The 14,777-nt window shown below is 40.2% G+C and overlaps 1 protein-coding gene across 1 annotated transcript; it reads left to right on the top strand.

Annotated features, from left to right (window-relative positions):
• The first annotated feature begins 2,418 nt into the window (after positions 1-2,418).
• On the top strand, positions 2,419-12,962 carry cacng1b (calcium channel, voltage-dependent, gamma subunit 1b). Its single transcript, XM_079645772.1, has 4 exons — positions 2,419-3,005; positions 10,233-10,307; positions 11,891-12,028; positions 12,466-12,962. The coding sequence occupies exons 1-4, from the start codon at positions 2,765-2,767 to the stop codon at positions 12,696-12,698; spliced, it is 687 nt and encodes a 228-aa protein (XP_079501898.1). The 5' UTR covers positions 2,419-2,764; the 3' UTR covers positions 12,699-12,962.
• The last annotated feature ends 1,815 nt before the right edge of the window (positions 12,963-14,777 follow it).

The following is a 14,777-nucleotide window of genomic DNA, read 5'->3' as shown; positions in this document are numbered from 1 at the left end:
GTCGACCTTCCTTCATATCTCTGAGTCCTGAATGTCTTTTCAGACTGAATCACCGTCATCTGAGAATGAGTTATTAACTCCTTCAGCCTCGGAGAGTCGCCGCATTGTTTAGCAATGAAGACAGCATAAAGCTGAAGGCAGCACCCTTTGATAAAAAATGTTCATAGGTTGTGTCTGTCGCTCAAAGAGGTGCCACCTGAAAATATGGAGCCAACAATCCGTGAGCAGACTGCACATTTGGTTTATACACATATTGAATAAAAGAGAGCACAATAGACAGAGAAAAAGGACTATTCAGCCCAGGCTCAATCCTTTTAACTTCTCAAGGCTGTTGCTGTGTTCAGTTTAAAAGCCCTGCGTCATGTACCTGTACATATCAAGGACGGCCGGTTTCTCTAGGTAGTTAAGAGTGCCTTATATAACAAAACATGACATTGCCTTGCATGATATGTGTAATTATGCCGTTGAAATATTAATTAGGTAAAAGGGGAGCTGTATGTCTAGCTGGGGAAATAATGATAGTGATATCTGATGTTGCAGTACAACAGCTTAATCATCGCCTTGTTTAATATGTTTTTATATTTTTCTCATTAAATCTAAATTCACCGTCCCACATCACCTAACCTCTGCTTCATGTTGATTTACGGCCAAAGCTTTTGTTGAACAGGTCTGAGATGGGAGGATGGCTTCATCATGTTTGTAAATGATCCCGTTGTTTGAGAGAAGGTTATTAACATGACCCTCATAGAGGTGGCCCCGGGGTTTGGGTAATCTCATTCACTTTGAGTAATGATGCCTGTCGTTACCAAATGAATACAGTCGGGTGCCTCTGATGGCTGTGCGATATATTCCGTCATGGGTAGAATTAGCCTCAGTTAAAATTGTTTTTCATCCTGAAATATAATTCTGACAGGGAGTCTGGCTGCTGTAATCAACGTTAATCACCGCTGCGTTTAGATGTGTCAGTCCTGATTTCAATGGAAGTGAGTTTCTCTTATTGTTCATGTACTGAAAAGCTTGCCGTGTGATTTCAGAGACGATCAGAGATGCTGTCATCTGTTTCCGTGTTTCTCGTTACATCTTGGTTGACATGAGGTGATCCCTCTTGTGTGAGACACTTCAGTCGTCAATATCGTGTCACCAATCGCCCACACTTCGGACTAGTGCATGGAGGCTCTGCAGCTGTTTGGTGTTCCTGCAGTTACCAGGAGACCGTGAGCAAATGAAGAAGGTCAGGGGTCACAAAGACACTATTATAACATGCTTAGAGACAAGCGGTTGCTCTCACATCCTCCTCCTCTGGGAGAAAGGCAGCTTCGCTTCAAGTGTTTTCAGGTGGAACGTGATAATGAACACAACTGTCTCTCATCTCTTCTCAACCCGCACTGTGGGGTTTCTTTTTTAAAAGCTGGTGATTGGGGTGATTTGTCTTTGATGATCAATTTCCTGTTTCAGTTAGCTACTGATGGTCTTGACAGGAAGCACTTTTGCTCTCTCATAATACATTCATTTTGTAAAAAGGGTAAGATATCAGGCAGTCAGTGTTAATTATTTGCAAATCTCTTTTATTCACACACACTGATAAGACAGAAAACAACACAGAAAATGCTCTCCCTTTACATCTTGCCATAGCTTAAAATGTCTAGTGTTAAAAAACCCAGATCAGAGTGAGTGTTGAAAGTTGAAAATGGGCCAGAGTCCTCCCTAAAATGGGGCACATGGTTTATAAAAAGCCTACCCATTTACTCAAGCATTTCATAGGGAAAAGGTTGCTTGTGCCTTTGAGATGAATATGGATTTAGGGAATAAAAAAAAAAACAGAATCAAACATTTGTGTGCGACATACAGCGTGTCATAGCCACTTGTAGGATCCAAATGCAAGTTGATGTATATTCAGCGACATTAAGAAGGCCATTTTTAATAAACTCAAATATATAAAGTTACTCTCTCTACTGTGCTGCAGAGGAATTTACATCTTTGTGAAGTTAACATCTTGTTTTAAAGGTCCTTTGCACAAAGCTATTTCTCTGTCTTTCTGAATCTGGATCAGCTGCATCAGGTGGGACCCTTGTCTCGGCCCTTAAGTGCTGATTGGCTGAGTAAGTAGATCAGCTCATCCAGACGACTTCTAATATAGTAGTCCAGTCCCCTTCACCCCACCCCTTGTGAACTCCCCTGGCACACAGTGCAAGAGACAATTCAGCTGAATGGGACTGTATAAACGAGACAGAAAATGTTTTAGATACATTAGAGGTTCATAAATAAATGATTGCGCTGTCAATACTTGTTGGAAGTTTTAATTAGATGTTGGAGTTAGACGACTGGAACCTTCTCAATCAATATACTGTGCCTGAACTTTAAAGTGTCTGATCTTGACCTGACCCTTGTGGACAGAACTGCTCGAGAAATAGGTGTGATAGGTCTGAGCTCTTCCCTGTACATCTTCATTTTGTAGCTTAATGGCCTCAACACAGCAAATGCAACTTGGGAGGGAGAGAAAGCAGAGAGAGGAAGAAACTAGGGCACTGTTAACTGGCCCCTTTTTACCAAACATCAGGCACAAAGCAGAGAAAGAGAAAGAAAGAGCGGTGGACAGGAGAGGACTTCAAGAGTGAAGTGAAGCTGTAGACAAGACGAGGAAACCTCTGGAGTCAACACCCGTCGTCTAGACAAACAAGACAACCTTGACTCTCACCTACCCGGGTCGCACACACGTGAAAACGTGTGCATGTGCACAGACTTTGCACACATTTAGAACAGCAACATGTTTGAGGAGCAGGCGACCAAGGTTAAGATCACTTCTGTGGTGATTGTGGTGGGCATGGCGACGATGCTGGCGGCGGTGGTGACCGACCACTGGGCCGTGCTCAGCCCCCGGGTGGAGAAGCTCAACGCCACCTGCGAGGCGGCCCACTTTGGCCTCTGGAGGCTCTGCAAGAAGATCATCTTCATCGTGGAGGAAGACCCTCAGGGCAAAGGCTGCGGTCCCATCAGCCTACCTGGAGGTACTAAGCTATTCGTTCTTACTTAATCTGACTGTTTGAGGATTTTTGTGCTTACTGTTAAGCTTCATGTCAGGGGGACAACAAATATTAGATAACAGAAAAATATTTATTTCTGTCTGCTAGCTGTCATATACTAACTTGTATTTGAGTTAAAGATTTGAGATTTCTTTCAGTACTGTATGTGAATTTCAACTATGTAGACCTGGTGATCACAGCATTGATACCATAAAATCATTTTTTTAAATTATGTTATATTCGGGACATCAAATGCATGTCTAATATATATGCTCAATAGAAATAAAGGAGTGAAAGAGCGGGTCAAAAGTCAAGTTTCTTTCCGAGCACCTTGAGTCAACCTTTTCTTCCACTCTATGTTTCATTCCAAACAGACATATGTTTAATGGTTCTATGGCCAGCTTCTCACAGAAACCATTATTATCTTCCATAGAGGAAGTCTCTGAACAGACTACCAATTTAGCACAGTCGAGCAATTAAAGTCAAGTGTGTAATGGAAGAGCATCGCTGCTGTACTTCACAGCTAACATGACAAAGACATCAATCGGTTCTGTCTGGTCTGATGGACTCTCAATGGAAAATTAGACATCAAAGCCATTTTTGACCCAGGAAGTGTTATGTAATTTTTCAGCATACTCTTTATAGACTAAAATCAAGGGATGCTATATAACTCTTAACTCTGGCTTGCAGTGTCACAGCAGATCTGAAGTTAATATGAGAGATGCTTTAGAGGAATGCAACTAATTAAAGCAGGATTTTCTGATGCCAGTAAAAAACCTTTGAAAAAACAATTTGAAATAACTTGCTTAATTACAAGCTATGAAAAAAAAAAAGATATGCTGCTTGGTGCAAGTCAATTTTAGAAATGATTTCCTTTCATATGTTGCATAGAGTATGTGTTTTAGTTCAAAAAGACAGAGGCATTCGGTGTTCAAATGTATGCTTCGCCAGGAAAACCTTGTAGCTTAAATGACGAGCCCTTTTTGAACAGAGCGAGCACTGGGACAAACAGCGTCTCGTTTGCCTCCGGCTGTGTGCGCATGCCTTGCAGCCTAACAGAGAGATTTCAGTCTGACTCTATCATTGACTTAGCCTCCAGCTCTAGCTCCTCAGGATCACTACAGGCCTTAATGAAGTGTAGCTTCACACTCCAGGTCATGAGTTAGAGTACACCTGGAACGCTCAAGAGGGATGAAAGGGATTGTGAAAGAAAACAGATGTCTGTGTGGGTGAATCGAATAGTATTCATAGAAGGGGGGGTGGCACTGTACACAGAGGACGGAAAGACAAGGTAGGTAGACAAAAGTTGTGTTAGCTCCCTGACATAATGATGTGACACATTTGGAGCCTCCAGGACACCGTTTTAGCAATGAATGAGAGGCACATTTGATCTGACAGACTCTAACCTCACATAAGATGAACAACAGTATACGTTATAACCCCCACATCCTGACAGACACAAACAGTGTCATAATGTGTCCAGAATCGGCTTCTGCTATACTCTGGGATGACACAAAAAAGACAGACAAACTCCTGTCAGAGATTGAAAATAACCAATGTTTTTACATAGACGTATTTGGTTACATTCCCATAACCACATTGATATTTCTAAACCTGGGTTATGTGGGAGATTTGGTGTGTGACTAGGCAGCCTGTGGCTCCCACACTGGGCACAAATAATTTTGGTGGTTATATAAGATGATCCGTACTGATTTGTGGTCCAGGTGACATCAGAGATGTGCGGGGGTGTGTCCCTGAGTAAAGAGGGCATTGGGTCAGATGCTGATTGGTCCATTAACAGGTTAAGAAAGTGAGTTTCATTGATGGTCCTCACCAGGCAAAGCTTATTGCGCTTCTCCATTGGATGAGAAAAGGCATCTACAGGTTTCCTCTCAACAGGTGCTTCTATCTTCTGGGTCCTCGCTGGTCAATCTGGTTGACAGCAGAGAGAATTACAGCCACTTTCTAGCTTAAGCCGGTCTGTTTCCTTTTTGATAAGAGTGATATCAGGAATGGCAGCATGGCTGAGCATTTAAGGCTTGGCTGGATTACACACTTTGAGTGCAATTTCACATGAATAATAATGTTTCACATGAGATAAATTCACGGTTTTTCTTTTAAGGGTGAAGTGTTTGCAGTAAACAAGCCAGCCAGCCTTAAAGCAACACCATGAATACATCATGACGAGATCTACAACATGGACTGGTTTCTACTTTTTTCGGTTCTTTCAAAATCTCAGAAATCAACATAAAATACAAAGTAAAGAGAACAGAAATAGTTTTTGATGGTCGTATGTTACTGGCCGCTGAGATAGAGTCTAATGGCCAGGTCCCTCTTGGAAAAGAGATTTTAATCTCAATGAGTCTTTTACCTAGTTAAATAAAGGATATATATACAGTATATATAATGGAGTGGCTGACAACACCATACCAGTGTTACTTATCTGCTTCTCAATTTAATTTGCGTTCATGGTCAAGTGTTTAGTACATCACCACATTGTAAAAAAAAAACTAAATGAATCAAGAATGCACCATAATACATTACGACCTTGATGAAACGTATACCCAAGCAGGCACCAGTGATTGAGCCCAACAACACACATTTGCATTTTCCCAAAAAGAGGGGGAGTCAGTCTTCAAGAGACACAAACACAAACACTTTTCATAGGCACAGTTGAACTGCTTCTGTGAAAAGGTTGCTTGACAACGGCAGCAATCAGTGAACCAAAATGACTTTTGAGATGAGCTTCCCACAAATGACGCACGACGGCTTAAGTGCTGTAAAAGTCAAACAAACCCTTTATTTTTACATCACGCATCTCGAAAGGGAAATAAAGAGCGTTAATGGTGCTTTTTCAAAACATATGTGTGCAAGGAAAAGGAAAGGAGTTAGGAGATGTTTAAGAGCTTAAAAGTAGGAAAGTGTTTCTTTCCTACATTAGAAAGCATCCAGAATGCTCCGAAAAACGTTTCAGTTTTTTCAGTGACACAACACTGGTGCCCCAATTCATTCCCTTGAATCACCAATGCCACCTTGAACCACCACTTTTAGTTTCCAAACAGTAATCCAGTCATTTTCCTCTCTCGCTTTGGATTGAGAGCCAAAAATGTGGAGGTGTTGCGTTGCTTTGGCATTCAGAAAATGAGAGTAAGGTTCAAAATCTGAATGAATCACCCCACAGTATGCAAATGTAAAAGGGAGAAACCCTTCCAGTATGAGATACTCAGACGTAGTTTTGGTTGAAAATGATAACTTTAATGTTTTGAATGTCATAATAAGAGTCAGGCCGCATTCACACATACACACACACACACACACACACACGCACACACACACACACACACACACACACACACACACACACACACACACACACACACACACACACACACACACACACACACACACACACACACACACACACACACACACACACACACACACACACACACACACACACACATACACACACACACACACACACACACACACACACACACACACACGGGCTCTTGTGCTGTGTCCCAGTTATCAGACCTCCAGAGGAATAGCCATTCAAATAACACCCACCACCCATCTTATTCACATTGACCCAGAATTAGTGGGTCATTCTGGGTGGCTACAAAAAGAACAGGCCCTCTTCATGCCTAAAAATCTTCTGTAACACTCCTGCAAGAGATATAGGAGTTATTTTTTAAGAGCAATATGAGTTCTAATTTTGGTGAAAATATGAGTACCAAAGGAAAAGGAAAATCACATAAATACTAAACTGGAAGAATAAGCAAAGACCAGTTGAGTTGTAGGAGAGAGACAGGTTTAATGAGGTGGAGATGGAGGCATGGAGAGGAAGGTAAGGCTAAAGGAGAATCTGCATATCAAACAGAGGAAGGTGGCAGCAGAGTTTAGTCGAAAGAGGCAAAGCTAAAATGACAGGCGGTAGTTCGTTCTAATCGCTGTCCCTTACTGGAACTAAATCTCCTCATTAGCCTGACTGCAAGGTCAATGATACGCACCCAGATGTTGTCCTCCTCCTCAGTGAATGTTCACCAGCTAAAGTTACAAGACAGCTTTGTTTTTAACCTTACAAAATATGTGCGATAACAGTAAACTTTGCAAGTATAATGCGTGAAGGACAGAACCTGGAGGTTTTCGCATACTGAAGCAGTAGAAAGTGATATAATTATTTGAATGAATCACACTTGTAGAACTGATCTTCCTTTTTAGCACCAAGGTTAAGTACTCAAGAAAAAATATGTTCTCTTACTGGCCTTGAAGAAGTTTTGAGCTGTTCATTTAATTAATGTTTGCATATTTGTCATCTGACGTATAACAAACAGCTCCACCAGGCAAATTGACCTTACAGTAGGTTAGAGACCATTTGGTGCATGTCAGCAAAATTGAATTTCTTTGCATCAGGAAAAACAAGCAAGAGGATTTTAAGTAGACATACAAATCATGACCTTGAAGGATGTACTATTTGATTAAGAAATAACTTGTCAACATTTGACTGAAAAATGTAAATCCGCATTCAATTAATTTTCAATAAAGATGAAACAAGCGAGAAACTCTACGGGCAAAACCTTGTTTCCGATTTAAAACATGCAAAACAGAAACGGCCCCATAGTAGGTGAACATCTCCAATGCTAAGAGACACTGTAACACAAGAACTGAAAAAGGAAAAATAATATATTTTCCTCACAACAATTGAAAACTCTTACAATAATTCAAAAGCAATAACCTGTAGAAACAATATATTAAAGATCAATGACAAACAGAAACAAGACAGATACAGGGCTAACATAAAGGTGATTAGCCACCATGCTAACACAAACATACGGACACACGCACACACACACACACAATTTACATGTGTAAACAGATAGGACTGGGCAAGAAGTGCAGCAGCCTGTTGCTAGGTTACCTCTTTAGTGATTCTTTCTCATCCTGGATAACAAATAGCTCGTCACTCATACACACACACACACACACACACACACACACACACACACACACACACACACACACACACACACACACACACACACACACACACACACACACACACACACACACACACACACACACACACACACACACACACGTGTTCAGACACAGAAACCTTGTCCGTCTCTGAGAGGACAGAGAGAGCACCTATCTGCTTTATGGGTTTAACCTTAGTAAGAAAGGACGCTGAGTGGAGGAAAAGAGCCATCCTTAGAGAGAACAAACAAGAAAGATGGATGTGGCTCCAATCAGGATTCGTTTTTCTGTATGAAGCTATAGAAAATATTATGGTCAAGATGTGTAGAAATGGGTGTGGCATGTTATCTGAGAATTAAGAACATGGAAGACAATGAAGGAACTGTTCAGACTTCAACAATCTTCATGCAACTTCAACTGCTAACTGCTCCTTCTTCAACTGCTAACTGCTCCTTCATACTTTCACTCAGAAACCTCATTCCAACTTTAAAATGTTACACATCTTTCTGACATTATTAGTGTAACACAACTTTGAAATCTGATTCTTACTTTTAGAGATATTAAACATTGTTCAGACCTTGATAAAGAGGCCTTCTTCAGATTTTAGAGTGTGTGATGTCACAGAGTGGAGGACAGATTACATTTTGCCCTCATATTTTCTTTTAAACCTGCCATAATTCCCAAACCCTACATTCCTGAAACATAATTTTGCATGACAAACGTAGGAAAACATCTTGCAGCTTGAAAAATAAAAATAAATTAAGCAAAATAATTAAACAAAAATGCCTCCTGAGGGCATGAAGTGACAAAAACTTTCAACATGTCTCCATTAAACCCCATTGTAAATTCAGCCTCATCTTTCCCCACCAGAGCAGCCGCACACCTTTAGTTAATCTGCCAAAAAGGCCACATTATGAACCCGAAAGTACACCAAAAATGTCCTTCAGATGCTCAAGTTCCTTGACATGCTTCACGCTTTGAAATTTCAATCCCTCGCCATAAAACAGCAGCAGACTTCAGAAAATGGTGAATGGCCCTGCCCTCAATAGCTCTACGTCAATTATGGGGTTTCATCCGTTTCATCATATGCCGTTTCCATAGAAACGTATCCCTCGCCATGAAAAACAATGTCGCTGTAACTCCAATGGACAAGGTCCGATCACCCCCAAACTTCGCTTGTATATCACCGGTCCATGCCTCAACAGCTCTACGCCAAATCTGATATCTCAACATAGGCTGTTTCCATGGAAACCCATGGAAATCCCCCCAAATGACACGATGTTGTCGTAACTGATATGAAAATGGTCAAAACACCACCAGACTTCAGATGATAGTTAATGGTCCAGCCCTCAACATGTCTATGTGCCATTAGTGAGTTTTCCTCAAAAGCTGTTGCCATGGCAACGCATCCCTTGTAATAAAACACCATATTGCTATAACTCCTATGAAAATTGTCAAAAAGTGCAAAAACTTCACGTGTGCTAACAGTCCAGCCGTGAAGACATCTACGGGACGGTTTTGAGATTTCTTCGAATGCCGTTGCCATGGCAACACAATGCTCGCCATGAAACACGGTTATCTCATAACTTCAGTGAAAATGCTTCAAACAGCCCAAAAATGGACAGGTTTGGTAACGATGCAGCCATCAACATATCTAAGCGTATTATGAGGTGTCATCAAATACCGTTGCCATGGCAACAGATAATTCGCCATCAAGTTAGTTCAATAGTTTGCTGTTCAAATATTCTGCTACTTTTCCTAGCCATTTTACTTTATTTTCTTCTCTTATTACACATTCAAGCCCCCAGTGTTCATGTATCATTTCAATCTAAATTCTTCACTTTCTTCTTACATGCTTTTCAGCATAAAGCATTACTAGCAATTTCTTCAGGAAATGCATTCTCTAGTTATTTCTGATGTTCAGGTTTTAGCTGCTGTATGAATCCACCTAGGTGAACAGCTAAGAGCCAATGTGCTAGATTTGCAAACAAAAATAATTCTAAATAATTTCGGAACTTTCAAAATAGTGAGGTTATGAATGGGTAAATAAATTAACTTTTGTAAAAGAATATAATGGTCACACAACATTAACATTTTTCATGGCTGTCTGTTTAATCAATGTATGTGCATTGGCTGACCTGGGGTCCATTGAGAGGTTTAGGATTGATTGGTATTTCAGACACACAGATACAACCCTTTTTTCAACTCCCTCTTCTCTTTCCTCTTACTCAGCACAAAACTGTTCCTACTTCAAACACTTTACCTCGGGGGAGGAAGCTGAAGTTTTTGAAGTGAAGACACAGAAAGGTGGGTGCCTCCTCACTGTCACTCATACTGAAACTTACAACAGATCTTTTTTTCCCACAAACGTTTGTAGGAAATGTTCAAGGAACCTAGGTTTTTCTTTTCTATACAACTACAATACACTTGAACACCAACTCAGTAAAATGCACACTGACCTTCATATAAGATAAGATAAGATAGAAATATGTTCCAATATCCTCTTATTCTGATCTTCTCATCTTTCCGGCTTAAGAAAGATTGTTATTCTCAAAGTCAATGTATTTCCAGGAAACAGCTAAACCCTTTTCAGCTTTTGAAGAACACACAGCAAAGCGTGGGGGATACACATCTAGGTACTCATAAAGACAGGCAATTACAGATCCTTGTCAAGTTTAGATACATAAATTAATACAGTGTGTACTACAGTCTTGTCTGAATCTCAACACTGATCAGCTTCTGGCTGGAAATGAATAATTTCAATTTGAATGCCGCTAAATTCAAGCATCTATTCATGTGCATTTATTTTGTATGTAGTTGTGCCAAATTGAAAACACCATTTAAGGTATATATAAATACGTTTATTTATTATAGCCCCTTTCACAGAAATAGAATTCACAAAGTGCTTCACAAGAAGGAACAATAGTTAAAATTAAGACCACAGAAACATGATTACAATAACTACATGAGGCAGAAATGTAAGGTCAACATAAAAACAAAACACACCACGTGGAGTCCTGAATGGAACAAACATATTAACAGAACACATCACACACATTTCAAATTGAAATAAAAGCCAATGTAAAAAGATAGGTCTTCAGTAGTTTTTTAAAAAGCCTCTACATCATCATCATCAGCTTTATTGAAGAGACTCAAGGTCAATTTTTTTTTAAAGACATACAACACTCAAACACTCTACAGAGACTGCAGAGCCTGTTATTACCAGCAGGAAGTATACCACAAATAATACAATACAAGCAATCAAATTGGGGCTTGAAAATGTGTTTATTGAACTGAACATACCGTGCAAAAGCTATCAAGCTTAGGGAAAAACATGCACACGTGAAATGCAAAAGAGATACTCATGCATCACCAAACGGACCAACAGCCCTCAAAGAGACAGGCGAGCTGCACTGGAGAGAATGAGTGCATAGGGTTATTTTACACTTGATGCTCCCGTTGGATGCTCTAAGGTTCATTTCTATCACAGTTGGAGTGTTAGATTGAAAGAAAGACTAAATCATACATATCTACCAACAGACAGGAGGGGAAGAGAGAGACGTTGTAACCACATTGTGATAAGCCTGGAGATTCTTATCTGCAAATGGCATTATTGCCAGTTTTATATAAATGACTGTTGTTTTAAAGGGAGGCTAATTTAGAGGCTAATTATCCGTGTCATAACTCGCCTGAGTGCAACATTGAAAATGATTATGTAAACGAGATTGCAACCTCCCCTTCTGCTCCTTCCCACTCTCTTCTAATTTTTAATAACTACAGCTTCTCTCTTTTCTACATCCCTCACTTTCACTTGCTTTTCTTTCTGTATCTTCACTCCCTATTTACTGTTTATTTTTATCTTTTTTCATCTTGCTTTGTCCTAACCTCAGAGTACAATATATCAGCAGCAGCCATTGCCATCTTCAGTCTGATCTTTATGATCCTGGGCACCATCTGTGTCATCTTCTCTTTCGGGAAGGGACGGGACTACCTGCTCCGGCCTGCTGGGATGTTCTTCGCCTTCGCAGGTGAGACGCTGCAGATAATGTGAATCACAGATCAGGCTCCGTCTGCTACTCTTGTCTTTTGTGTTACAGCTTCAAGTGAGATGTAAAAGTGTCATTAGACCTTTTCATTTGTCAAGAATATTACTAATTGGAAAAAAGCCTGTGAGGTAGTTCAGGCAGTCAGCTCGAATACTAATGATACATGTACACGTGAGAAGCCTTACCCTCTCATACCACCAACCAAACTCACTCATGAAGCGCTCTTTCTTGATGTAGCCTTAGGGTGGCATTTCAATATATTTATCATCATATACTTTGATGGGTGTCAACCCCCTTTTTGAATCGCTTTTATTCTTACAAACACAACGGACAATCTTGACATTTAAAGGTTGAACACAACTGCCATGCAAGTGAAGCCTCTCCTAAAAGGACCATGACTCTCTGTTTTGTCCCCGCAGGTCTTTGTATTATCATATCAGTTGAGGTTATGCGCCAGTCTGTCAAGCGCATGATTGACAGTGATGAGACCATCTGGATTGAATACTACTACTCCTGGTCCTTCACTTGTGCCTGCGCCTCCTTCACGCTGCTCATCCTCAGCGGGGGTGCCCTGCTCCTCATCTCCATGCCCAACATGCCCCGTAACCCCTGGGAGACCTGCATGGACGCCGAGCCGGACACATTAGATTAGCCAGAGGTGATACAATGTCTGAAAGCCTGGGTAAAAAGACGAAAAATACACCTACACCTTGAGCCCTTTAACTGATGTTGTCCTAGTTATTCCCACCTCCCTTGCCAATTGAGCTTAGTTTATGTTAGTAAAATATTATAATCAACTTGGAGAGACTTGTGATAGTTAACCAGCCGCAACAAAAACTATGAATTTCACCTTATCTTTACGGGCTAAAGCAGTGAGAATATGACTTGTTTGGAAACCTCTTCCTTTTTGAGGTGTTCAAGACCAGAGGAATGGTTAAGTAACATCTGAGACTTAAGAGTCATCTGCCGAGCAGAACCAAAACCAAACTTATCTTTTATACAAAGTCCGTGTGTGCTTATTAATTGTTTTTGGGCTTTGGTTTAGTGATTTTATGCCAAACAAGCAATGCCATAGTGATAGACAATCAGAACTGTAATGTTAAATTGTTTATGGTCAATCAGTACGATTATCTGTCCTTCGAATGAAAGTACAATTATTTTCCAAAGTCTATTAAACACTGAACAATAAGAACAAAGTATGTCAACAAGCAGACCAGACACGATTAAACCTCAAGACTTAAATGATTCAATACAAAAGACCAGGCAAGTTTAACAAAAGAAAGACTGGTTTGGATTGTACCACACAGATATAAAATGGTGAGCTATTGAACTGAAAGGCTGTGTTTTAAGTGCAGCAGTGGGTCGTTGTAATGGCTTCTTCTCACTTCAGCCTCTTCTTTTCTCAAAGGACTTTTTAAAACCAATCTATACCATTGATTGTCAATAGAGGAACACTTGCCAGATACTCCAGTGTGGATCAGTCGTTTATTTCAGGTCAATGTTCAGGACCTCTGGTGTCTTAACCTCCAATCCACTATTGTCCACAGCGTTTGCTAAACAGTAGGGTTATGCTTTACATGTTAAGAAAAGTTATCTGCATAAAAAATGAACAAATATAAAAGATTTTCATAACATAAATCTTTAAAAAAAAATGTTTGGGGGGTTTTAATAAATGTACGTGTTTGTGGCAATTACATTTTCAATTGCAAATTTGTATTAAATTGTGTGACTTTAATAACTGCATGCTGCTTAAATGTTTACTTGAAATAAAACATATATATGAGTATGACATTATAATCTTTTCATTTAAGGGCTGCCTTTGATTTGAAAATGCTACCTTAAAGCATTAAGATTTGATCGAGTTGCATATTACATTGGACCTATATTTAACTTAAAGGTCCCATGTCATGCTTTTCCGGTGATTACCCTTCCCCTTGTGTGTTATGAAGGTTTTTATGCATGTAAACGGTCTGCTGAGTCAAAACCCATCAAAGTACACCCTGTAGGGAGTAAAACTCTTACACAGAAAAGACCTCCCCAAAACGCCTTGTTGGAGATTTCTCATTTTCCCTTGTTTACTTCCCGGGTACTCTGACGTGGGGATACCCAGAGGCCACACCCTCTGCCAGCCTTTCACGAAACAAAGCTTCCCAAACCTTTCAGCGATTCATGCCGGATATGTACAGTGTAGGGCACTGAAGAACGATGCTGTTCCTACTTTGTTTGGACCAGCGGGAGATTCGGGTACACAACCTGCAAGTATTCATTGTTGTTTGTGTATTTATGATGTTTAAAACAAACAAGGTTGTAACGATCAACTATCTTAAATAGTTGTGTTAATTAAACGCACAAGGGGTTCTTGAATAAAATAATATTATAAAAGGTAAACAGAACTGATAAACGGACAATCTGCTCCTTAAACAAAATAAACAGAGACAGATTTCATACATGGAACCATTATATTGACAGTTTTCCAGCCAAACAACACAAAAAAAATAAAATAAACAGTCGCTCTGCGATACACCAAAAGTTTCTTTACTGCCTACTCCAGGCTATTGTTGATTGACAAACAAGGCTGTTGCTCCTGCGACCGTCGGCGGCAAAAACAGAAATGTCTGTAGGCCTTTTCAGGCTATAATCCACAAAAAGAAAAATACGAAGATCAGCGTGGCACAAAGGAGCGATCTCACCCTGTGTTGGAGGGAATCTCTCTCTCTATCTGTGCGCGTCC

Source organism: Notothenia rossii (genome assembly GCF_949606895.1).
Source record: "Notothenia rossii genome assembly, chromosome: 8".
Taxonomy (NCBI): Eukaryota; Metazoa; Chordata; class Actinopteri; order Perciformes; family Nototheniidae; genus Notothenia; species Notothenia rossii.
This window is presented reverse-complemented; position numbering and strand designations above follow the sequence as displayed.

Excerpts from the sequence above, each read along its gene's own strand:
- cacng1b (XM_079645772.1), top strand. The coding sequence starts at position 2,765 with ATGTTTGAGGAGCAGGCGACCAAGGTTAAGATCACTTCTGTGGTGATT. Across the intron at positions 3,006-10,232 it reads TCCCATCAGCCTACCTGGAG|CACAAAACTGTTCCTACTTC; the intron begins GTACTAAGCTAT and ends CCTCTTACTCAG. Across the intron at positions 10,308-11,890 it reads TGAAGTGAAGACACAGAAAG|AGTACAATATATCAGCAGCA; the intron begins GTGGGTGCCTCC and ends TCCTAACCTCAG.